This window comes from Drosophila suzukii, chromosome 2L (genome assembly GCF_043229965.1).
Source record: "Drosophila suzukii chromosome 2L, CBGP_Dsuzu_IsoJpt1.0, whole genome shotgun sequence".
Taxonomy (NCBI): domain Eukaryota; kingdom Metazoa; phylum Arthropoda; class Insecta; order Diptera; family Drosophilidae; genus Drosophila; species Drosophila suzukii.
In genome coordinates this window covers 11,161,926-11,184,973 of record NC_092080.1, presented here as the reverse complement: position 1 = coordinate 11,184,973, position 23,048 = coordinate 11,161,926, and the positions used below count along the sequence as shown (strand labels likewise).

Sequence of the window (23,048 nt, the reverse complement as noted above, 5' to 3'; positions counted from 1 at the left end):
ATTAATCAAATTACCCCCCTGAACTCAGCGTTGTCAGTCAGCTGCTTATGTTTAAGCACTGCCTTTGGAATATACATATTATTTTTGTCGCGTCCAAGTCTCAGGCAATTTCCTTTAGAGATTTTCAGCTGGCTGATAAGGCAGACTCGGCAGCCTCGTTGTCTAGACTTTGGGAGTATGCCCTTTTTTTTCAGCCGCCTGCCCACAGGAAAAGCGGGGAAATCTAGACAGACTGCGACAGACACTCGCGATAAGTCTACGAATGCCTCCCAAGCCGCGTTTTGCATTTCGGCGAAAGTTGTCAATGCTGTCAAAGGTGCGTTACAGATAAACTGAAAAACAGAGAAATAAGAAATAACAACCGCCTCCGCATTGGAAACCAGTCGAGTCTGAACCCTTGCCATTTACCCCAGCCGCAAAGTTCAATTTTTATTTAGTTTTTAGCATAACAATAGATACCAAATGAACCATTAAATGCCAATGCAAGCTGCAATTGCATAAATTTCAATAGACAAAGCCAAAAGGAGGCGAAAAAAAAATGCAAAAATGCTTACAATTAGACGCCCACATGACCCACAAAAGTCAAATTTCGAAAGAGGCAAAATCGCAAACATTTCTGATGCCCTGTGGGTGCTTGAAGTTATTGAATTTTGACAAAATTTGATTTATTTTCGCTTTGTTCGAATTAATTTGCACGACTCGCGTTTGGGTTGATTGAATTTGTTCACCCTGTCAGTGCATCCAAAACTGCGGTTAGTCCTGCTAAAACTTTTTAAGCCGCAGGCTGACTCACTCTAGACTTTTTCCACTTCTGTTTTACTGGGACTTTGCATAGGCCATAAATATTATACTTTGTCGCAAAGTCACTGCAACATTATGTCTGGGTGTGTAAGTACCTATATGGTGATTCACACTGTAATCTTCGGCAAGATCTACATTGAAAGGTTTGATTGATTGCATGGATAGTTTCAAGGCAATGGAAGAAGGGTTTTTATATGCAGATTGGCATAAAAAACACTTCTTTGTAGTCAAAATTTATTACCCTTTAATGTGACCATTTTATAGACTCTCTACTTTCTTTTACGGCTAGGAAGCTCGTATATTAGTGTTAATAGTTGCTCTGTTCAGAACATATTTCTTAAATTTTTTATAAAGATACAAACCAGAATAGTAAAAAAATGTTTCCTTTCCTTCTAACTGACTGATTGCGTATTAATAACTCGTTTGACAGCATTTTTGTAGTAAATTGTTATTATTAAAGTAATTTCCAACGATAATTCCTGTTCAGAGTGTTACTCTGATAGCTAGAGAGCATTAATTTTTAACTAATTTCTTCATCCACATTGAGCAATTCCGAAATGATATACATTCCGTCGCATCGCCACTCCAAACCCCAACCCGCAATTAAAGTTGCTCTTTATTAGAAGCCCCGAGAAACCGAGAAGTCCGAGTGTAGCACACCATGAACTGCAATCAAAACAATTACAGCCAATTCACGCAGCGCTAAAAACAACAGCAACTGTCCAGAGCAGTCACAGTTCCCACTTCTCACTCCCCAGTCACTTCCCAGTCCAGTCACAGCTGCGAAAAAAAACCTAAAAAAAAAAAAAGAAATAGAGAAAATCAACAACAATAAAGTAGAAACACTGAAACGTCGTTCGTAGTATGTTGATGACATTAGAAAATGGTTGTTTATTGCATTTCCTTGTTATTGTTGCCTCTGTCAGCTAACCAGACGCTTGGCAAAATGGCAAAAGTCCGGCAGTCATCGAGTTGTGGTGTTATATGTAGCCCCATCCCCAACCCCATACACATCCCCATCCTCAGCCCCACAAGGAACCAGAACTCCTTCGTGGCTCCCAAGTGTCAACGAACCGAGTCGAACCGAGTCGAACCGACAAACCAATTGACAGCCAGTCCCAGCCTTAGGAATCGGATTTGGAATGGGTATGGTTATGGGATGGGGGCATGTGGCGACTCCAACGGATCTCGGGATGCCACATGCTTATAGATATGTTTAAGTGCCCGTTTGTGTCAGTAGAATGTGTCAGGCAGATGATAAAAGTAATAAAACTCCAGAGGCCCAGCTAAAATGAAATATGAGATGTTGTTCTAGGGGAAAATATGGATAAAGCAAGTTATGTTTTTATGTAGCAATCTTAATCTACAAATATTAAAGTCTTTAGAAAAATAATAATATATCTATAAAAATGCCTTAGGAATTCAATATAATTTGATTTTAAAGGTTTTAAGAGGGCTACGAAAAAAAATTATATGGTAACCCTTTTACTAAACCACTTTCCATTTCATCCGAACCTATTTCCCACTCAATTTACACCCACTCAGAGTTTCATCACGATCTTTTCCTTTAACAAGTCATCGAATCCATTAGACTGCCCTCCATTAAGGTGGTCCAAGGTGCGATAGTTTCGCTTTTATTCCATTTTTCTTTAGAGGATGTCCATCAAAAACCCGACGCATCGTGGCTCATGTGAAATAGATGCTAATTAGGCGCTAATGAGACAAGTTGGCCATAGAAACGAACCAAATTTTGAGGGACAGGCACGAGTGCTTTTCAAACTGAGGGGAATGATGGGGAGTTATTAGAGTTCGGGGCGTGACAGGCCGAGTTCATTGGACCAACGGGCGGCTTCAGTTTATGAATCCGGACTTCAATTAAAAATGATTGATGCAGTCTTATCTCTTAAGTCCCAATGGGGGGCCCTAGCAATGAACAATCGAGTGCGCGAGTGGGGCAAACGTTATATTCCTTTTGCTTATAAATGATAAACCTCAATTTGAATGCCGCAGCAATTAATCAATGTTTAAAGTGAACGAACACATAGACGCTTCAACATGAAAACCCTATGAGGAATAGCCACAAATTGGATGAAAAATAATAATAGAATAGGGAAAAAAACACATAATGTCGGCAGCTAGTACGAGTAATCGACCGCCTCCTTCGCCAATATCGGTGCCTATATATGATGGCTATGCCACGATACGAGCCCGTGGACTGACCAGATCCCGTTCAATAAGGGCGGAATCGGAGAATGGTTCCCAGCCACCTCCGCTTTTGCAAAAGCAGCGAAGACAGAGGACCATTTCGCTGAGGAGTAACTACAGTTTGCCGGGTGGTCAGCCGGAGGAGATTTACGCCAGGGCCAAACCGGTGAGAACTCCCACCATCGGGGATCTGGAACCCATCTACACCAATCCCTCGGCCTTTCGCCCCCTCTCGGATGCCTCGAGTTCCTCGGGTGGGGGGAGTATGCCTTGTGATTACCAGAATGTGAAGAAGAACTCCCGATTCTCCTTGGACTCCCTGCAAAGTAGTGCCACTCCGAAGACGCCGGATTATAATACGGCTGGTGAAGAGGAGCCCATCTTCCTGTACACAGCACCAGAGAGTCCGAAAAGGAGATTGGATAGTGGAATTCGGAGCTCCTACGACAGTTCCGAGCGGGGATGCTACTCCCCGACGCCCAGGATGAGTTTTGATATGCAGGAGAGGGATTGCCCGCGTCTTAGACCCCCGACATTGCGTCACAATTCGGTGGGGTCGACGGGCAACCGGCGACCTTTGACCTTGTCCCTAAACGAGACCCCACGATCGCCCACAGGATTACCCCCACCTGCGCCAGTTCGTCGGGAGAGTCTATATGCCAAGCCAAAGATGTATGCCACGCCCATGCGACCGCCTACCAGTCCGCGCCTCAATCTCTACGAGCTGCCCATCGTGACCCAAAGGAGCAGCAGCGCCGAGCTGCTGGAGAGGTCGGGCACCAGTCACAGTCTGGTGACCATTGACCAGGACGAACTGCTGGTCATGCCCAGTGCCATGCCCATGCTGCCGAATGCCGTGGACAGGCGCTATCACACCCTGGGTCACATGAGGGTCAAGAGCATGGGCGCGGGATTGCATCGCAGCCTGGATGTGCCATCGGGATCAATGCTGGACATGGCCACAGGTGGCCATTGGCGGTACAGGGGAGGCAATCAGTCCGCCGGGAACATCTACGCCTCCGCCGAGGCAGCCGTCAGCGATCTGAACCGAATGGCTCCGGAGTATATGGATCCGCTGGATTTCAAGATCGGATGCCAAACTACTTTAAGGAGTAAGCCGATGATTCCCTGGTACGAACTGGCCATTCGCAGAGATTTCAAGCGACAGTCGTGTCCACCGATTAGCGGATCAGGGGTGGGAGGAGGGGTCTGCGGATCCTTGACCCTGGCAGCTTCGCCCCAGGAGGAACTTGAACAGGTGATGTACTGCTATAATCCAATATGGTTTTTTATTATAATAATTATCTAAATTGATCTAACAAAAAATGAAATATAATATTTAACAAAAATGGTTCAAGACACTACCTTTACAATTAAAGGACTAAAAAGTATTAAATACTACATAAATAAATAAGTATGGCCTAAAATCTAGACATTTCTTCAAATATATATACTTATCCAATTCTGAATTTTCGGCAAGTATATTAAAATAATATTATGTAGACATACAAATCTTTAAAACCTTATATCTGAACCGAGATTTAGCACAATCCTTACCAGTTTGAATGACAGTTAATTATGGGAAAAGATTATCGAACTAAAATTTAGTATAGTATCACCACAATTTAAATGGTATTAAAACTTTTTTAAAATTAAACCGAGATTTCTTATCCTTAACAAATTCTGCTACCAGCTCTTTTCATGTAAATACTTTAAGCTAAGTGGCAAAATAGAAAAACTTCTTTAAGAACCCAGAGGAGAAGGAACCTTCCCCTGGCATTCCCTCGCAAGGCTGTAATGCAACCGCGAATTCTACAAATTCTATGCGGTTTCTCGATGTGGCTATAAATTTAATGTCGTGCGTGTTCTGTTCCCGCTGATGTCTTCACCTGGAATTCCTCATCCGGCTTCGGCATTACGAATGCAGCTCCAGCTCATCGAATATGGCCAAGCAATGCAGGAGCATCGGGCTGTGGACAAGAACTCGACAGCCAGTTGTAGCTAAAGTGGCCATAGAATAAGTATCTGGTAAAGGCCACAGAGCCAGAAACCGAGTCCCATTCAGAGTTGCCATGTACGACTGTCAGTCGCCGTTAGATGCTTTTGTGCGCTGATTGATTTAATCAAACTTGCATGAGCCAAGCTGGCTACAAAGGCCTCTGGGCACGGGGCTAAGCTAACTGGCATAGTAAATCAGCTAGACTGAGTCTTCACCCATTAGTTTCACGTCCCATGGATTACAGTTTTAGCGTCACTGGAGTGTAATCCCACGACGACAGCATGGCCACATCTGTAGTTTCTGCACTGGTGGCCCCTGCTGCTGATGACCAAAACCGATGACCTGATTCCGCGGAACATGCAATTGATATGTCCACGAAAGAAATCAGACATCAATGGGGTCTGCCCAGCCATTGGAATGCCCTGCAGTGGGAAGATAAATGAAAGCGATGCAGTCGAGGTATATCATTGATATTGGTTTTGAAATCCACACTTCAGGGAAATGAGAATGTCATTGGAATTTACCTCATCATCAGTATATTCAATATCATATTTAACATTTAGCAGAAAAGAGGATAAACATAAATAAAATTAAGTACTTTAGTTTTCAGAAGGACCACCTAAATGATAATAAGTAACTAGTAAAATAACGATCATAACTAATATTATATAGACATCGGTTTGTGTTCAAAAAAATAGTTCTTACATTAGAATCTATAGATCCAAGTACCATACTTTCTTAGTCCCAAAGGTCTAATCTAAGGAGAAGATTTAAAGTTAAATTCAAAGTACGCTTAGGATCAAATGTTATAGTCTATACATATATGGTAACAGCAGATTTGAGGTAATAAAGCTCTCAACATAAAAACTTGGGTATTCAGTGACCGCAATTAAATCGTCAAATGTTGAATGAATTAAATGAGAGACATATACCCATTTATATCACCCTATATACCCTACTCATTCAGACAGGCAATCCAACATCAATATCGAAGCACTAAAGACAACAAAACCCAGAGACTTCGTCGCCAATTGCGGGTCCAATCAATGTCAACTTTCAAAACAAATAAAGTTGCCATTAATGCCGCACGCTGAGTACGTTTGTTTTTTGTTTTCTCAGTTTATTTTCCTCTGCCTTTTTTTTAGTAGTTTTTTGCTCATATTCGATTTGGCGCGTTTTTAAAGCGGTTTTTAAGCTTAGCCCCAGCGACGCCGCCGACTGTTTTTAAGGCGTTTTTCATGTTCATTTCATGTTTATTTATGAGCGGCTCTAACAGCTGCCAGTCCTCGATGGCAGTATGGCAGTGGTAACCCGAGCTGGCCAAGAAGTCAACTATGGAAAGTGAAATTGTCAGATGGCGTGTGAACAAGCGCCTGCTGACAGTTTGGGCAGCACTGATCGCAAGTGGTCAAGAGGTGATATCACAAATTTTATTGGGGAGTCAATGGGTTGAAAGCCAGAAGTTGATTGCTTTTAATTGATTTAATTCATTGAGGTATTTTTTTTATTTTTTGGAATTTACATATTTGGCAATTGTTATTGTTTAATGGTGATCGTGAATTAGGAATAACTGGACTGTAAAATGATTGATGTGATTTTTATTATTTTATGGGGAAAGGTTGCTTTTGTAATTGATTTATGTAAGCCCTGTTAAGTTGATTTAATTGGGTATAAACTGTCACAAAAATAAGGAATTTAATAGTCAAATCTCCCTATATGCTTCTTTTAGAATACCTTTCAACCAGTAAAGTCTCTATTTTGTGGCAAGGACAGTTCGTCAACCGTTTGTGCCACTTTCAAAGCGCTGCGCCATGCATAATTAATAAATCTTTTGGCCGACAAAACGCCAACAAATTGGCAAACTGAAGCTGGCCTTAAATAACTTGTTGCTTTTTATCTATTGGGGATCGCTTATTAAAACAGTTGCTCTGTGATAAACGAGATTGCAAACTGGCGATTGTGGCGAGTGGCCGACTGCACATGAAATATCTTTATATCTTGCAGATAATGATTGCAACTGCGGCACTGAGCCAACAAAGAAACTGGTTAACTAGCAAACTAACTGACTGAATGTCCAAGTATCTTTCTCAATTGGCGGCCAGTTTGTTTTTTCTCAGACAGCCAGAGTATCTCTACACGATTCCCGATTTTCAGGTGCAGCTGCCCCTTTCAATTTGTAATTAAATTATAAATATTTATTCATTTCACTGTGCAAGTCAGCAAATTATTCCGGGCTGGGCACGTGTTTGGATTTTGTAGTTTGTTCATTTGTTCGCTGGCTGTTTTTTGTGGCCATTCGACCTGTCACAGGTGGCTGACTGGGGCTCGAAACCAGTTTTCTACAAGTAGTTCTTCGGCAGGGTTCCCAAAAGACCAACAGCCGAAACCCATCGAAAAAAAACAGAACACGAAAACTTGTTTCCGACCACAAGACAAGCTGGAAAAGTAGAGAAAAACGAAGCAAAAGGTTCAGAAACAAAGACGTGACCATGATGAAGCTGTTGGGGAAAAGGACGAGTCAGTTCGCAGACTGTATATTTATATATATACCCGCGTCTCCCCGAGGAAATCAGTGACTGGCAAAGTAAACTCAATTCGACTCAAGCCCAGAATCAAAACAAACAACAATGGTCAAACAGATTCGAGCTGCAGAAACCAGAAACCCAAACCCAAAGCCAAAACCCAAGTCCAAATCCAAGTATCTTAGGTTGTCTCTCGTTTGATAAGCAACAAAGAGGGGAAAATGTAAACAAGCTCAAAACTTTCAGATGCGATGTTGATTTGAATGCTCCACACAAATATTATATTGCATCTTCATTGTCTCTTGTGTTGGACGTGCCTCTTGTGGCTTCCGGTCTAAAAAGAAATCAATAAAAATACGAAAACAAAAATACAAATGATGTAAAAAAGGGGAACGGAGGGCCCTTGAATGGCCATTGATCGTCATGATCATGGGCAGCCAAAGCCAGTCATTGTTGTGATTGTCCGGGATTGTTTGATAAAGAATTTGAGTGACAATGCTCAGAACATCGGAGGAATAACATCAGACGAAACGATTTCGAAATGCTCGTTTAGGTTGATCCGATTGAAGTCTATAAACAAGCCATCAAAATATTATCTTTTGATTGATGAGACATCATAAAATTAGATGTGGGTATTACTAAAGAATATAAAAAAAAAAGTATCCAAATAAATTACTCCCGGGAAAGAAAAAAACACTTTTAGATGATAGGCAATATATTTGTATACTTAAAATATTTGTAGTCTTGTTTTATGTTTTTATTTACTGAAGTTTAATCTCTCTTTAATCTCTTAAATCTTTAAAAATATCTCCTGTACCATACCCAAACTCAACTATGCTATTTGCAATCAACTAATTTTGCAATCTCTTTTTTCTCTCTTTGCAGGTAAGTTCACATACGTGGAAAACCGAAAAATGCGATGGGGTTGGCGTAAGTTTGCGGTTGGATACCATTAGCCAAATGGCATATTTATCTGGGTAACATTATTTTTTTGGCACGGCTTGTGCGGGACAGCAAAAAGAGTGGGGGCGAATCCGCAATTGTACAAATAATGGAGCCAGCAATCTTGATCTTTCACCAGCCACTGGGACAGAGTCTTCCATTCTTGTAGAAAAAAAAACGAAGAAATAAATCGAAGTTGCAGCGGAGACTGTGGCGGCGGATCAAAGTGGACTCGACTGGACTGGACTGTCTGGATATAACTTCGTTGTGGGTTGCTGTCACTTCTCCACCGATCTCCATCTCCATCCCCCGAGCTGTCCAAGATTTTTAATGATGATTTGCTATTTTTTCTCCGCTCGCGGCTCAGGATCCCGATGGTCATGTCTGTGTTTCCTTGGTGTTCCGCTTTATTCAGCCACTTCGATTCGCGACTTTGTGTGCGCCACAAACAATCAGAACGGATTAGTTTGTTAATCATTTTATTATGTGGCAGGCCGTAGAATTCGAATTCGATGGGGTCGAAAAAAGCGAATCCCGAAATGGTTGAAAGGAATCCCGAACAGGAAATCATTCTTGATTCGGGAACACCAAAAATCACTTAATTCGTTCAGAACTTTTCTATCAATTCAAAGTGCTGGACAAGAAAAACTCTTTGTTTAAAAATAGTTTCTATTTAGCACACACTATCTTATCTAGTTAAAGTGGCTAATGCCCCGCTGATAGTGCCATGCAGTATTTTCTAATCTCAACCAGCAATCAAACACGAGGGGGCCTTTTCAATCATGGCAAAGTCACATAGGTTAGAGTCTTCAGCTTCCATCTTCATTAATTTTCCACTATCGGAAAATTTCAATCACCATTGCAACAATGTACATTCATAATTTAGGAAGGTCAAAGCCATTTCGAGCTTCAAATTGACACCTGACCTTGGGAGGCCTCCTGCAATTAGTCATTACTGGCCAGACATCCGCCCATCCTTGGGAAAACTTTCACTGATCTCGGAGGCCGGAGAAGAAGCCCTCATCAATCATCAAATATTCCAATGCAAATTAGGAGGAGGCACGCCCCCACACACCGAGTGGAATAATAAATCAGGAAACCCTGTGACAACTGCTACAGTTTGCTTCTCTTGTGTAAATCCAGCAAATGTCAAGTGTTGCAGTTGCTGCAGCGGCTGCTGCTGTTGCATGTTGCCTGGTGTTGTTTTTGCGGGGCATAAATCATGGGAAAGGTCAAAGTGCACACGCCTACGGCATGTTGGCGACACCAACATCGAAACTCTGAAAACATATGGTCGCCCGATGTCTGATGTCTGCAACAATTGTCAAGTGGGCAGCAACAGTCGTTGCTGTTGCAGCATGATTTATGCACCCAGCAGCAACACCAGCGGGCAATTTCGGTTGCTGTTGGAGTTTATTTAGTTTTATCATTGGACACGACCTACTTGTATCACCCACTATCAAAGAACGCAGTTAATCGAAGGCCATTTGGTCTTATCAAGTGGTAAATATTATCAGACAATTGGTAATCAGTAATTCCCCTGGCTACGAGCTGCTTTTAAACAAGTTTCGGTGGGCAGAACTTTTTGTGGCCCACCGTTGAACTTGAACTTTGTTTTGTGTCTGCAAATTGCCAGCGATAAATTCAGCAATGCATCACTGGCAAAGAGCAACACCCCCCTCTTGCTGCCGGCAACATTGACAGTCAAATTAAAGTTGGCAATTTTGCAGCGGGTTCTGCTGTTGCCTTAGCCATTTAGCATGTGGCCCCTTGGACCGACCGCCTGTTTTATCCCCTTCTATATCTCTGTTTTTTATTTTCTGACTGCGTGTCGCTCGCAGCTGATGCATAACCGTTTTACGCTCCGTTGCCTTCAACGTGCAAATGAACTGCAGCAACAGCAACAGCAACAGCAGCAACATCAGCCACACGAGCAACATCAACTACAGCAGCAACATCAAGCTCCCCTTCTTAGACCCTCTATCGCAGTTTGAGATGCACTGTGTGGGGCTTTTTAGGGGAAAAACAGCCATCTCCCTTTTTCTCCTCATTTTAATTTCAATGTAGCTTTTTGCTTCTATTTCCTTTCTCAATTTGCATTTTTCCTTTGCTGCCTTCAATGCTTGACTTTTAGTTTTTTAAGCGCGTGCTTCCTTTCAAATCTTCTCTTTGCTGTTTATTGAAGTGTTTGCCGCATTTTTCCTGTATTGCAGACATTATAGATAGCTTGAATAGGATATTATCAGCAATAATGAAAATAACATTATTGGAGAAAAGGTATATAGTCTGAGAACAAATTTTCTAATAAATGAGCATATGCATAAGCAATTATTCTAATGGCTTTTGAAGTCCAGACCCGTGACCCCAACACAATCAGATAACACTGAACCCACTCGTGTGAACCGTGTTAGCCGTGTCCTTTATTCCTGTCAGTGCCTCGTTGGCGATGTCCCCGAACACTTGGATAGTCGAAATGCCCGCGCAAAAAACGCGATCACAACCGTATCCGCGAAGAGTTTCGCCTTACAGAACTGCGTCTATAAACAGGGATGCCTTTACTAGGGATAGCACGGCAGTGCCTGAACCTGTTCCTTTAAGGAACCACGATTACCCCGTATTCGAGGACATTCGCACTATACTATCCGTGCTAAAGGCTAGTGGCTTGATGCCTATATACGAACAAGTCTCCAATTACGAAGTGGGACCCCCGACCAAAACCAACGAGTTCTACTCCTTCTTCGTAAGAGGCGCCGTTCACGCCTTAACCATCTTCAATGTCTATAGTTTATTTACACCGATATCGGCACAATTATTTTACTCCTACCGGGAGACCGACAATGTTAACCAGTGGATCGAACTGCTGCTGTGCATCCTAACCTATACCCTTACAGTGTTTGTGTGTGCCCGGAATACGAAGAGTATGTTAAGGATCATGAATGAAATCCTGCAACTAGATGAGGAGATACGTCGACAGTTTGGCGCCAACTTGAACCAAAACTTTGGCTTCTCTGTGAAGTTTTTGGTAGGAATAGCCGCCTGCCAGACTTATATCATTGTCTTAAAAATATATGCCGTCCAAGGAGTAATAACACCCACCTCCTATATACTGCTAGCCTTCTATGCTGTCCAAAATGGGCTTACAGCCACGTATATAGTATTTGCATCGGCTTTACTGAGAATTGTTTATATACGATTTCACTTTATAAATGAACTATTGACTAAATACACCTATGGGCAGCAGAATAAGCGCAAAGGAGGCGGAGGCAGACGAGCGCGTGGTAATAATAATATTAACCCCAATGCCGCTATTATGGAACATTTCCCCGAGGACTCCCTGTTCATATACCGTATGCACAACAAACTGCTGCGTATCTACAAGGGCATCAATGATTGCTGCAACCTGATTCTGGTCTCCTTCCTGGGATACTCCTTCTACACGGTCACCACCAACTGCTATAACCTTTTTGTTCAGATCACCGCGAAGGGCATGGTGTCGCCCAACATTCTACAGTGGTGTTTCGCGTGGCTCTGCCTTCACTTTTCCCTTTTGGCCCTGTTGTCCCGGAGTTGTGGTCTTACCACCAAGGAGGTGAGGTGATATATCAGAGATTAGTTAACAACTAATCAGCATGAGTACTTCTTTCAAGGCTAACGCGACAGCACAAATACTAGCGAGGGTATATGCCAAGTGCAGGGAGTATCAGAATATAATTGACAAATTCCTTACCAAGAGCATAAAGCAGGAAGTCCAATTCACGGCATATGGATTTTTCGCCATAGATAACTCTACGCTTTTTAAGATATTTTCGGCAGTCACCACATATCTGGTCATCTTGATCCAATTCAAACAGCTGGAAGACTCGAAAACTGATGACCCCGTACCAGAGCAGACCTAAATATAATCTTTTAATTATTTCAGAAACATGTATTTATCTTTATTCAACTTTGTCCTTGTGTTTATTAGCACTGAAAATATTAAAACCATTTTAGTAATTGCAAGTACGTGAGTCGAAAATATCAAAAGTTCTTGCTTTGTCAACTTAATATGATATAGGCAGCCAGAGAATAACCTATAAATTAAATTATGAATTATAAAATATACAAGCCAAGTTTTAAAATTCCTTTTATATAATTTACAAGCAGTTTTTTCTAAAACAATTACTCGCATTATTGACGACTTTGAAAATTTTACCAAGAGACAAAGCTCCATTTTTTTATATCTCTAAATTAAAGCCTTGCTTTTTATAAACAAAGTATTTATTCCGATACACAAGCAATCTTTGCAAATTGAAATGTTTTTACCTCTAGTGGGTGGCAAGCAATTCTTCTCTTTAATCTCGAACCGCTATAGATTTAAACGGATTTGTGTAGCAAAATGTTCTTACCATTTACGGTTGCTACCGCAAGCTATAAAGTATATAATTTAAAATTTAATTAAATGCTTATCAGCTTTGCTATAGCTCCGGAAAATAGAAGCTCGCTTAATGCGGTAAAACCAACATTAGCATTGGCATGCGGTTAGTTAGTTCACTGGACATAGGCATGACCTCATCGAAACTAATAGCTACCGGTAAAAAAACACACCCAGTTGAAAAATTGAAAACAAATAGGGAGGCACTTACACATCCTAACTAATTATAATTGCTAGAATGGCAGCAAATCTGTATTTCTGGCTCTCCCTCGATTTCCCACTTGTTTATTGATAACCATCTAGCACGTTTCGCTTTTTAATTTGCCACTCATTTATGCAAATTACGATGGCACGCTCTATAGACGTACATTTTTTTCTAGATGGAAATCCGTCATCAGTGGATGATGAGCACTCTCGCAAAGGTTTTCTCGGTTCAAGGTCGGTGAGGGGCAAAAGTTTTAATGGGCGAAGCTAACTTCATGCCCGAGCTCTTAAATAAAATCACTTGGAAGTGGATTCCACTTTATCATCCGCTCAGAAGACAATTGCCCGTTAATACGTTTTAATTGTTGGCGGGAAGTGGAAGGAAGCCATCCTTCCGAAGGTGCCGACTTATCCTGTGTGTCACGTTACTCATACGCACCGTAATCAATTTTTATGCCCGCCACCTACGTGAGTTGGCAGCCAAACGATTCAGAGTTTGGATTTCAGAGCCCTTTTCCAAACATGCATATGCGGAGAAAGTTGAAAGGGTTACTACGTGTTTTTTTAAATGCAAATCGCATGGATTGTAACGTACGCGGGAGGGCTCAACACTTGTTGTGATCACGTTTGCAAATTCATAATTTAATTAGTCTGGTGCACTTGAAATTCCCGGCATGTCGCTTAATTTAATAATAATAAAAACGCTAAATTGCAAGGGAATATCAAAGCATTTTACGAGCAATGGGAAGAGAATGAGCTTTTTCTTCATTACTTCCTTGGCAATTACAACATCCGCTCTGAGTCACCACTTTTCTCCTCTGAACTTCTCTAATGGCACTCATCAACTTGATGCAGATATATATATATATGGATAATATAGCATTTACCCTGAGTTCTCTCTTATTTGTGGCCAGTCACGTTGGCTCATAAAAAATAAGCAACGATGGCAAAGTGCTGACACAACAATGCACAAGAAGTGACATTGGTTCCAAAGTTCACACGAAGAAATAGTGGAACACTATGATATTGTCTAAATTAAAATGAGATAATATTTCGGTTTTCTCAAATAGTAAAAGTAAAGTACATATGTTTTAAAATATATTGCTTATAATTAATGCACACAAAGTTTGTATCCTTTCCATTTTTGAATACCCTATTGTCTCCTTAAACATTATATATCATAAAAATTACCTCTTGAGATCTTTAAATCTCAACTTTATTATGAACTCCAATGCCATAATTTTCCATACCGCACACCTTATTATTAAGTTCTTATGGTTTAAGTGGAGTCATAATAGGTGGTTTCCCATGAAATAACAAACTGACGTGGTACGTTTTTCAAGTGCACGTACTCCAGAGAAGGGACTGAAGTTTTCGAAAAGTTCTTAAAGCCCGGCTCTAAGCTCATTGCCCATGAGTCATGTGGCCGTGGTGAGTTGCAAGTGGCGGGTGAAACGCCTTGCATACGAAGCAGCAACATTGGGTTTCAGAATTCGAGGCACGAACGAGATGTGCTCAAAACGGGCGATGATGGATTGTACAGACCTGGCCAGAACCCACCTTAACCCAAACCCTCTCCTTTTGTTCCTCTTGCAGGCCCATGTGGTCACCGCCTTTGAGCAATCGCTATCCAACATGACCAACCGACTGCAGCAATTGACGGCGACGGCGGAGCGCAAGGATGGCGAACTGACGGACATGCGGCAGACCATCGAGCTGCTGAGGAAGCAGTCCATCCAGGCGGGCCTGACCACGGCGCACATGCAGAGCATGGGTGTCCAGACGCAGGGTCAGGGTGCAGGGTTGCAGCCTGGCCCGCCGGGCTCTGACCAGAAGCCACCAACTGCGGGAACTCAAAGGACCAACAACAACAATGGCACTTTGACCCTGGGAATGCAGCGACAACACAGCACCGACTCCATGTGCTCCCTGAACTCCATCAGCTCCGGCTGCTCGGCGGCCCAGGACAAGAACAAGGCCAACAAGAAGAAGGGCTGGCTAAGGAGCAGCTTCACCAAGGCCTTCTCCCGCAATGCCAAGATCGCCAAGACGAGTCGCCATGTGGGTGGACATCATCATCATCACAACCACTCGCAGCAGGAGTTGCCCCTTTCCAATGGTCATGGTGAGCCACTGGGTCTGGCCTCCCTGGCCACCCAACCTGCTCCTCCTTTGCCCAACAGCAAGCAGAGCAGTCCCGCCAAAACCCTAACCTTGATAGACAATGCCAAGCCTATTGATGCCATCGAGCAGGAGGATCAGCAGGTGGTCGAGGACCTCAAGAAGCAGTTAAGGGAGAAGGATCTTGTGCTGACAGATATTCGCCTGGAGGCTTTGAGTTCGGCCTCCCAGTTGGAGAGCCTCAAGGAGATGATGAACAAGATGCGGGCGGAGATGATGTCGCTGAAGCACAACAATGAGCGGCTCCAGAAACTGGTGACCACGCGATCACTGGCTGGTTCGGAGGCCAGTTTAGGCCAGGCCATCAGTCCCAATGGATCGGTGGCCGGCAGTTCGGAGGTCTCCAGGCGTTATTCCCTGGCCGATGGCAACAATCGCCCGCCCATGGATCTTCCAGCCCGTTTGAGTGAGGAACTTGAACTGGAGGAAGAGTGCCTGCCACCGGCTCCAGCTCCTGAACCACCACCACCACCGGCTCCCAATGGCGTTGTGGGTGTGGCGCCTCTCAGTCCTAGTACACACATTGATTTAACACCACCTCCACCCGCCCTGGAGGCAGCTCCTCTGGCCAGTCCCGTGCACATGGCCAGTGCCACCGAGGAGTTGGCAGATGTGTGTGATGGCAAGAAGATAGCCATTGCCTGTTATCTGGGACAACCGGAGGCGTTTGCCAAGTACTGCGAGGAACTGCAGGAACTGGATGGCTTCTATGCCAATGGCCATGAGGCGGATGCCCAATCCCAGGGCGAGCGGAAGTCCAACTACGCCAGTGCCAGCTGCAATGAGTACGTCATCGCCTGCACCTACATCTCCGGCAAGACGACGTGGCAGAATCTGGACTATGTGGTGCGCAAGACCTTCAAGGACTATGTGGCTCGGATTGATCCGGGCACCAATTTGGGCCTCAACACCGACTCCATCACCTCGTATCATCTGGGGGAGGCGAAGAGGGGTCCCGAGATGGGTTTCCCAGAACTCCTGCCCTGTGGCTACATTGTGGGCAGCGTGAGAACTCTATACATCTGCCTGCAGGGAGTGGGAAGTCTGGCCTTCGACAGCCTCATCCCGCGTAGCATTGTCCACAGATATATCAGCCTGCTCACGGAGCACCGTCGTCTGATCCTCTGCGGACCCAGTGGCACTGGAAAGTCCTATCTAGCTCGCAGGCTGGCCGAGTTCCTTGTGGCCCGAGCAGCCAGGGGCAACCCCTCGGAGGCCATTGCCACATTCAAGTAAGTCTTTCAGATCCATTATTCCTATTAGATTGTTAAAATATACATCTTCTTTTAGTGTTGACCACAAGTCCTCGAAGGACCTGCGTCAGTATTTGGGCCACATTGCCGAGCAGGCTGCCATCGCTAATGGAGCCTCCGAGCTTCCCTCTGTGATCATTCTGGACAACCTGCACCATGCCTCCGCCCTGGGCGATGTCTTCTCCTGTCTGCTGAGCGCCGGACCGGCCAACAAGCTGCCCTGCATCATTGGCACCATGTCGCAGGCCACCTGCAACACCACCAACCTGCAGCTGCACCACAATTTCCGATGGGTAAGTAATTTGAGGGTTATTTTTAGCTTAAAGTTTTAAGACCACTCACACAAAAAATCACAACGATCATACCATAAGAACCAGAGATATTGTATTTAAAAAGCTAACAAGCTTTGGCTTTCTAAGTAATAAGCTCGAAACTTTTTTCATTTCATTTTTAATAAAATTTTTAAATATATTTGATTTGTTTATGTTTAAAAAATAAAGTTAAATTAAAGATTGTCCTAGGAACAGAAAGGTGTTGTGTACTTTTAGACACAAAAAATATATTTTAGGTAAAACTTTGTTTAAGAAAAATTGTCAAATTGGCTATTTTGTTATTGTACAATCGTAAGATCTTTAAAAATAAATAGAAACTGACAATACTCTTTTAATTATATTACAGGTCCTTACAGCCAATCACATGGAGCCCGTGAAGGGTTTCCTGGGCCGTTTCCTGAGACGTCGACTCTTCCAGCTGGAACTGCAGACCCAACATCCCCAACCGGAACTGGCGGCGGTTCTGGCCTGGTTGCCCTCCGTGTGGCAGCACATCAACCGATTCCTGGAGGTGCATAGCTCCAGTGACGTGACCATCGGTCCCAGGCTGTTCCTCGCCTGCCCACTGGATCTGAAGGACTCGCAGGTGTGGTTCACAGATATCTGGAACTACCACCTGTCACCTTATTTGGTGGAGGCGGTGCGCGAGGGAGTGCAGCTCTATGGACGACGAGGTGGCGCCTGGAACGATCCCTCTGCCTTCATAAGGAACTCCTATCCCTGGCCCTATGGTCCGGATTCGGTGCCCCCCTTGAGACAGATCAATGCCGAGGATGTGGGCCTCGAGGGCGTGGCTCTAACCAACGGGGAGCAGCAGGATCCCTTGGTAGGATATTCATATGATCTGTTTATAAACCTTTACTAATAAAAACTATATATATAGCTCAACATGCTGATGCGCCTGCAGGAGGCGGCCAATTACTCGGAGGCCCAGGATCAGGAGTCAGATTGCGCCAGTCTGGACTCGAATGTCACCCCGGACAGTTCAGCCGGAGCCGAGTAAAGAGCCATATAAACCAACCACTTCGTACATGCCAAATTTAGATGGACTAACTAGGAGGAACACGCTGGCCGAGGGTCTGCTGCACTTCACCAGGATTACCCTGACTATCCTTTTCCCGCACAAATGAGACTTCTTGCACTACTTTCGCAGCCTGGATCAAAAGCAGTTCCAAGAGTTTTCCATTTGCACCAAATCACCATTTCCCCCGACCATCTCTAACCACTCCCTGCCATCTAGAGTAAATTGCACTTTTTAGCGCACTTGTTAAAAATGCAAATTGTCAAGCCCTTGAAAAGTACCACACTACCATCCCAAAAATTTGGGCCCCCGGCTGCGTTTCCGAAGACCCCAAAAAACTTGAGAGAAGGAACCCTAACTAACATGAAATGTTAACGAAAGTAAATTCATTTTTGTATATATAGAACAAACAAAATACCCTATGCTTAAGTGTGCATCTGTCCGGCGGTTTAGACTTTTTATACCCTGTATCCTAGCCCAGAACCGGCAGATCATTTAAGTTAAATTGCAACTAACACCTAACTCTACTGTAAATGTAGCTATAAGTTTTTGCTACTACCAATTTACAAGATGTATAGTTGAAGGAAAAAGCTTTCACTTTAGTTTAATTATTTGCGTAATTATCATTAAATATTGTTACAAACATATTGCATATTTATAAAACCCAATGAAGCAAAATACCGTTTAAATATTTATTATGCCAAGCGGCGCTTAAACACAGGAATACGCGAAAGTGAATACGTAATGCCCCATCCTTGATGAAATAGCTAAATTACCGACTCACCACATCCCTATCGAAAGATAATCACATATACTACCAATTCAAGCAGTAAAACTATATGATACGATAAAGCAAATTATGTGTCTCTGTCTAATTTAAATGTGTGCATTTATGAGATTATGACATCAAATCAAAATAAAATATAATATCAAACATTAATTGTGGTTTACTTTATTGGCATTCGGTGGGTAGATATTTTTGAAGACAATTTGGGATTTTCGAACCAAAGTTTCGGGGAAATTAAAATTTGGCGCTAAGCTAATCGATAACACAAAACTATCGATATATATTGGATCGTGTCTCCGCTAGACGAGGAGGGTATCTTCGCTATTCCGCAGTGTGACCGCTTATGGAAAGTTTTTGGTATATTCATAATGGTATTAAAGTATTTTTCTCGGAACCGGACTGTATAATCTATCTATAATTCCGCGGTCACACTAGTTGCGAGTCAAAAAAAGTGGGTATAAGTCTAAATAATTTGTTAAAATTGCCGAAATTAGCAAAAAATAGTGAACTAAAACATGTTATAATTGATAAGGGCTAAGAACATCCTATGACATAATAGAAATCCCCATTGTTACCGGTTAACAAGCGGTTTTCCGGAAGATGCGACCGCCCACCGATTACACAACATCTGTGATGGCAATGAAAAATGGGAGAATTATGCGGATATTATGCCAATAACAGCACGAAATCGAGGAATATATATGGCGCCGAGGTCTACTAGACGGGCTAATCAATCGGGGATTATGGAAATGGATTTAATAACTCATCACGTAGTCCTCCAGCTGTTACATAACCTCCAACCCAATGGGCTCTATATCCCATCGCAGACCCCGTGAGAAATTGGGCCTGATTAATTTCTATATACTGTCTAAATTCAGTAACTGAGTGTTAGAATTTTCTTCTACCCGGTTAAAATTCGAATAAAGGAGATTTCGGAGATTATATACCTCCACTACGTTCTATGACTATTCATAAGAGTTCAGCTTTAATGAATAAGGCATTATATAGCCCTAACCTTAAGGAGTAACTTCCATATATACACCTTATCAACTCATAACAATCCTTATGTTCCATTGCAGAAGATGGCCCTCAGACTGATCAACAGCGCTGTGCTCCGTCAGCTGGCTGCCCAGCTGCCCAAGAACGCCCAGGTTGGCAGCGTTGCCGCCGTCCACACTCTGGACAAGATCGGCAAGCGGGAGATCGTCGGCTACGGCTGGAACGGCACCGCCTGCTACGCCGATCGCGTGGACTACCCTCTGCCCGCCGTGCGTTTCCGTGAGCCCACCAACGAGATCAACGCTCTGCGCACCAAGGAGCAGGGTGACTGGAAGAAGCTCAGCCCCGAGGAGATCAAGGCCCTGTACCGCGCCAGTTTCTGCCAGACGATCGCCGAGGTCCAGGCCGGTACCGGCGAGTGGAAACTCCACTTGGGCATTGCCCTGCTCTTCTCAGCCGCAGCCATCTGGGTGGCCATTCTGATGAACCTCTTCGGTGAGCCTTGATTGATCCCGTTCATGGTTGTCCATTTGCTAAATACTGTGTCTTCCTTTTAGTCTACGATGAGCTGCCCGTCACCTTCGACGAGGAGCACCAGAAGGCCCAGCTGCAGCGCATCATCGACCTGGAAATGAACCCCGTCACCGGTTTGACCTCCAAGTGGGACTACGAGAACAAGAAGTGGAAGAACTAAGTGCGCTATCTTTAAATAATTCCGCTATTGTGTGTGATTAAGTTAGCCGACGTCTATGTGTATTAAGTTGAAGCAAGATAGTCGAAATTAAAGTTATGGCTGCTGCCTAAACTAAACGATCTTGGGTCAGTCATTAGTTTCTTCCGGGAAACCAACCTCGAGGATCTGTTTTAGAGCAATGCTTACTACACTTATTATAAGATACCAATTCAATTATTTTAGTTTAGTGGTGATGAAGTCATGATGATGATGTCTTTTAAGAGAATTAAGGCGCGACGGGCTTCAGGATGCTTTTTAAACTCGGGATCGTACAAATGCCTAAGTTTTATAATAGCTGGTTTCAGGTCCTGAGTCAATTGGGCTCCTTTTGGTTAATTTCTCGCCCTACCCTGAAAGAAAAGTGGTTCCTTCATCACAAACATTTGGAGAGGCTGCTCAGCTTACCTCATTCTATGTGAACCTCAGGCCCGGAGTTATGGTGTTTCTATACCTTTTCTTTTGGAGCGCTTATGTCCGAATCGGAATCTCGGTTATAACTGAAGAAAGTGCAAATTTTGGTGTGTATGCCTCAGCTTGGGGAAATGCATTACTCACTGTTTGTACCACTCGTAACCCTCATAGGGAGGTCTATGGATATTGTGGGGGCGAATATGACGCTGTCTGTCGTCGGGCGAGTGATGCTTATTGCCTTTGCCATCCACATTGACAAGGAGAAACAATAGGCAAACGAGGATACCCAAGAGGTTAAACCTTGATCCCATGACTGTCACTTATTGAGTGAAAATTTAGTCATACGTGAAATCACAATTAAGTAAAATTTCAAACCGTGAATAGAACTAATTAATTTCTAGTAACTGATTCGCTTTAAAATTTAATATAGTTCTTAAAACATTTCATGTAAGCATACTTATACGTATACGTACTCGGTAACTAATTAACTGGAAAGTTCAGACATTTTTATTGGCAAAAGTAATTTCTCCTAAGACACTGGATTAGCAACAATTAGATTAGAAAACTGTCTTGTAGTCAAGAGAAATATTCTCAGCGAGTCAGTAAATGCTAATCGTATTATCAATTATGCATTCGGAACTTTTAAAACAGTGGTCGGCAGCGGCCTATCTAGTGAGCATAGGGAAGTGTTCTGCCCATCCTCTGCTCGCTCACGTATAACGTACATGTTCGTGTGACTTCGGCATGGGTCTTCGGGTCATTTTTTTCTCAACTTCGGGGCGCTTTTTTGTTGCTGCGGCAGAGGATCTCAGTGCAAAGCAGAGAAACGTCTCGCTTCAGCACGCCGCGCGCAAACTTCGTGTTTGTTACACTCACACTAATGCAAGGCAAACTTGTGATGGTATGTGTGTGCCGACCACTGTTTTAAAATGATCAATTAATCAGTGATCTATAGATATAGACGGACAAGGTTTCCGTTTCCCATTGTTCGTCAAGTTCTGAGACATTTATTGCACTGCGAATGATTTAACAACGGGGAAAATAATGATCGCGTGCGATTCTGACATTGGTAACACTCAGACTGGGTTATGTCGCTTATGATGAGACCTCACACGTGCTGGCCAATTTCTCCAGCGTCTTTCCTTTTCGATGTTGTGGAATCCATCGTGAGCCACTGCGTGGCGCACTTTTCGCATCGAAAATACTGCCTGCTGGCACAGAAGAAGGTACTTTTAAAGAAATTAAATATATGATTTGTCATTCCATTTCATTAGAATATTATTTTACCAAGCAGCAAAAAACCAACCGCATCTTGGCACGATTCTCCGGCATCTAATTAAATTCGTCATGTTTTAAGTTCTAATGGAATACAGTAAAGGGTGCCTCCACACTATACTAAATTGATAAATGTATAACCTTTAGAAAATATATACATATAAAATAGCCGACTTTTGTCCTGGGGTTTGTTTTATTATAATAATCATTAAAGTGAAGTCACATAATTAGAAGTTTTAAATAATATAGGGTAGTTAGGGACGGGGTGTGGTGAATGCGTCGTTCCAGTGAGCCCAATTCTTCTCCGTCCTTAAATTGTGGAAGCCATCGTGGGCTTTTACGTGGCGTGGACCTGGTCTATGTTTCCCTGGCTTAACGAATGGGTCTCCTCCATTTTCCGCAGGATGTGTTCCATTATGCTCTGAGCTGTGGTGTGTGGGACTCTCCGTGGTAGCAGTATTATTATGATCTTGGGAATCGGTTGTTGATCCAGTAGATTCTGTCCCAGCTTTAGTGGTTTCTCCGGCAGAGCTGCTTTTTGTTACTAGTGAAGTTCCACCAGCTATAAGCGTGGCTGGAGATGATTCAGTCGCTGGGGTTTCCTGAGCCTCAAGAGCGGCTACCAAGAATATAACAATTCCGACCTGAGAACAAAGAATGTATCCGATTATGTGCAAAAGTCAGAGGAAATGCCCCATTGGCCCTCACCAGTTTTAGTTCAAGTTTCGCCATATTAACGTCACACCTGACACATATATGTGGTTCGTCGAAACCAGAAGAGACGACTGGGCAAAGCCACCTTTTATAGCTGCTGCGCAGGTTCAATCGATTATAGCAGTTCAAAATTGATTGGAGGTGTTGCTGCCTGATTTTACGGGCAGAACCAGCACCAATTCTCTTTGTGACCAACTGATAGATGACGATCTTAAATTTACGAACGCAGTCTGGGAAATTCCGGGCAGACGCATCCAA

At 43.3% G+C, this 23,048-nt stretch overlaps 5 protein-coding genes across 13 annotated transcripts in view; 3 read left to right on the top strand and 2 right to left on the bottom strand.

Moving 5' to 3' along the window:
* sick (sickie) overlaps positions 1 to 18,811 on the top strand; it is a 172,680-nt gene extending 153,869 nt beyond the window's left edge. For 6 of the 8 annotated variants that reach the window (XM_017082734.3, XM_017082695.4, XM_017082710.4 and 3 more), the window contains 4 exons: positions 14,681 to 16,497; positions 16,556 to 16,811; positions 17,197 to 17,676; positions 17,734 to 18,811. In XM_017082734.3, the coding sequence (XP_016938223.3) occupies positions 14,681 to 16,497; positions 16,556 to 16,811; positions 17,197 to 17,676; positions 17,734 to 17,853 (2,673 nt within the window). In that variant the 3' untranslated portion in view covers positions 17,854 to 18,811. Of the gene's footprint in view, positions 1 to 2,811; positions 4,265 to 14,680; positions 16,498 to 16,555; positions 16,812 to 17,196; positions 17,677 to 17,733 lie in introns of all 8 variants that reach the window. The other 2 variants (XM_017082783.4, XM_017082767.4) reach the window with 1 other exon arrangement.
* On the top strand, positions 8,746 to 12,468 carry Gr32a (Gustatory receptor 32a). The gene is made up of 2 exons (XM_017082793.4): positions 8,746 to 12,058; positions 12,117 to 12,468. Exons 1-2 carry the CDS (start codon positions 10,916 to 10,918, stop codon positions 12,363 to 12,365), a joined length of 1,392 nt encoding a protein of 463 aa, XP_016938282.3. The 5' UTR covers positions 8,746 to 10,915; the 3' UTR covers positions 12,366 to 12,468.
* Positions 18,812 to 19,087: 276 nt separating the features above from the next.
* COX4 (Cytochrome c oxidase subunit 4) lies at positions 19,088 to 20,467 on the top strand. 2 transcript variants are annotated; one of them, XM_070995788.1, is made up of 3 exons: positions 19,088 to 19,109; positions 19,741 to 20,152; positions 20,215 to 20,467. In XM_070995788.1, exons 2-3 carry the CDS (start codon positions 19,741 to 19,743, stop codon positions 20,349 to 20,351), a joined length of 549 nt encoding a protein of 182 aa, XP_070851889.1. In that variant the 5' UTR covers positions 19,088 to 19,109; the 3' UTR covers positions 20,352 to 20,467. The 2 variants fall into 2 exon arrangements, with proteins under 2 accessions (XP_070851889.1, XP_016924725.2); XM_017069236.4 differs by having other exon boundaries at positions 19,738 to 20,152.
* Positions 20,468 to 21,729: 1,262 nt separating this feature from the next.
* LOC118879763 (uncharacterized) lies at positions 21,730 to 22,063 on the bottom strand. Its single transcript, XM_036822722.3, has one exon. The coding sequence runs from the start codon at positions 21,995 to 21,997 to the stop codon at positions 21,878 to 21,880; it is 120 nt and encodes a 39-aa protein (XP_036678617.3). The 5' UTR covers positions 21,998 to 22,063; the 3' UTR covers positions 21,730 to 21,877.
* A 187-nt stretch (positions 22,064 to 22,250) lies between these two features.
* Positions 22,251 to 23,028, bottom strand: LOC108004998 (uncharacterized). Its single transcript, XM_017068120.4, has 2 exons — positions 22,785 to 23,028; positions 22,251 to 22,720 (listed from the first exon to the last, which is right to left on the bottom strand). The coding sequence occupies exons 1-2, from the start codon at positions 22,806 to 22,808 to the stop codon at positions 22,331 to 22,333; spliced, it is 414 nt and encodes a 137-aa protein (XP_016923609.3). The 5' UTR covers positions 22,809 to 23,028; the 3' UTR covers positions 22,251 to 22,330.
* Between the last annotated feature and the right edge of the window lie 20 nt (positions 23,029 to 23,048).

Coding starts and splice junctions, on each gene's coding strand:
- COX4 (XM_070995788.1), top strand. CDS start 19,741: ATGGCCCTCAGACTGATCAACAGCGCTGTGCTCCGTCAGCTGGCTGCC. Junction 20,153..20,214: donor CATTCTGATGAACCTCTTCG/GTGAGCCTTGAT, acceptor TCTTCCTTTTAG/TCTACGATGAGCTGCCCGTC.
- LOC108004998 (XM_017068120.4), bottom strand. CDS start 22,808: ATGGCGAAACTTGAACTAAAACTG. Junction 22,721..22,784: donor CGAAACTTGAACTAAAACTG/GTGAGGGCCAAT, acceptor CTTTGTTCTCAG/GTCGGAATTGTTATATTCTT.
- Gr32a (XM_017082793.4), top strand. CDS start 10,916: ATGTCCCCGAACACTTGGATAGTCGAAATGCCCGCGCAAAAAACGCGA. Junction 12,059..12,116: donor GTGGTCTTACCACCAAGGAG/GTGAGGTGATAT, acceptor ACTTCTTTCAAG/GCTAACGCGACAGCACAAAT.
- LOC118879763 (XM_036822722.3), bottom strand. CDS start 21,997: ATGCGAAAAGTGCGCCACGCAGTGGCTCACGATGGATTCCACAACATC.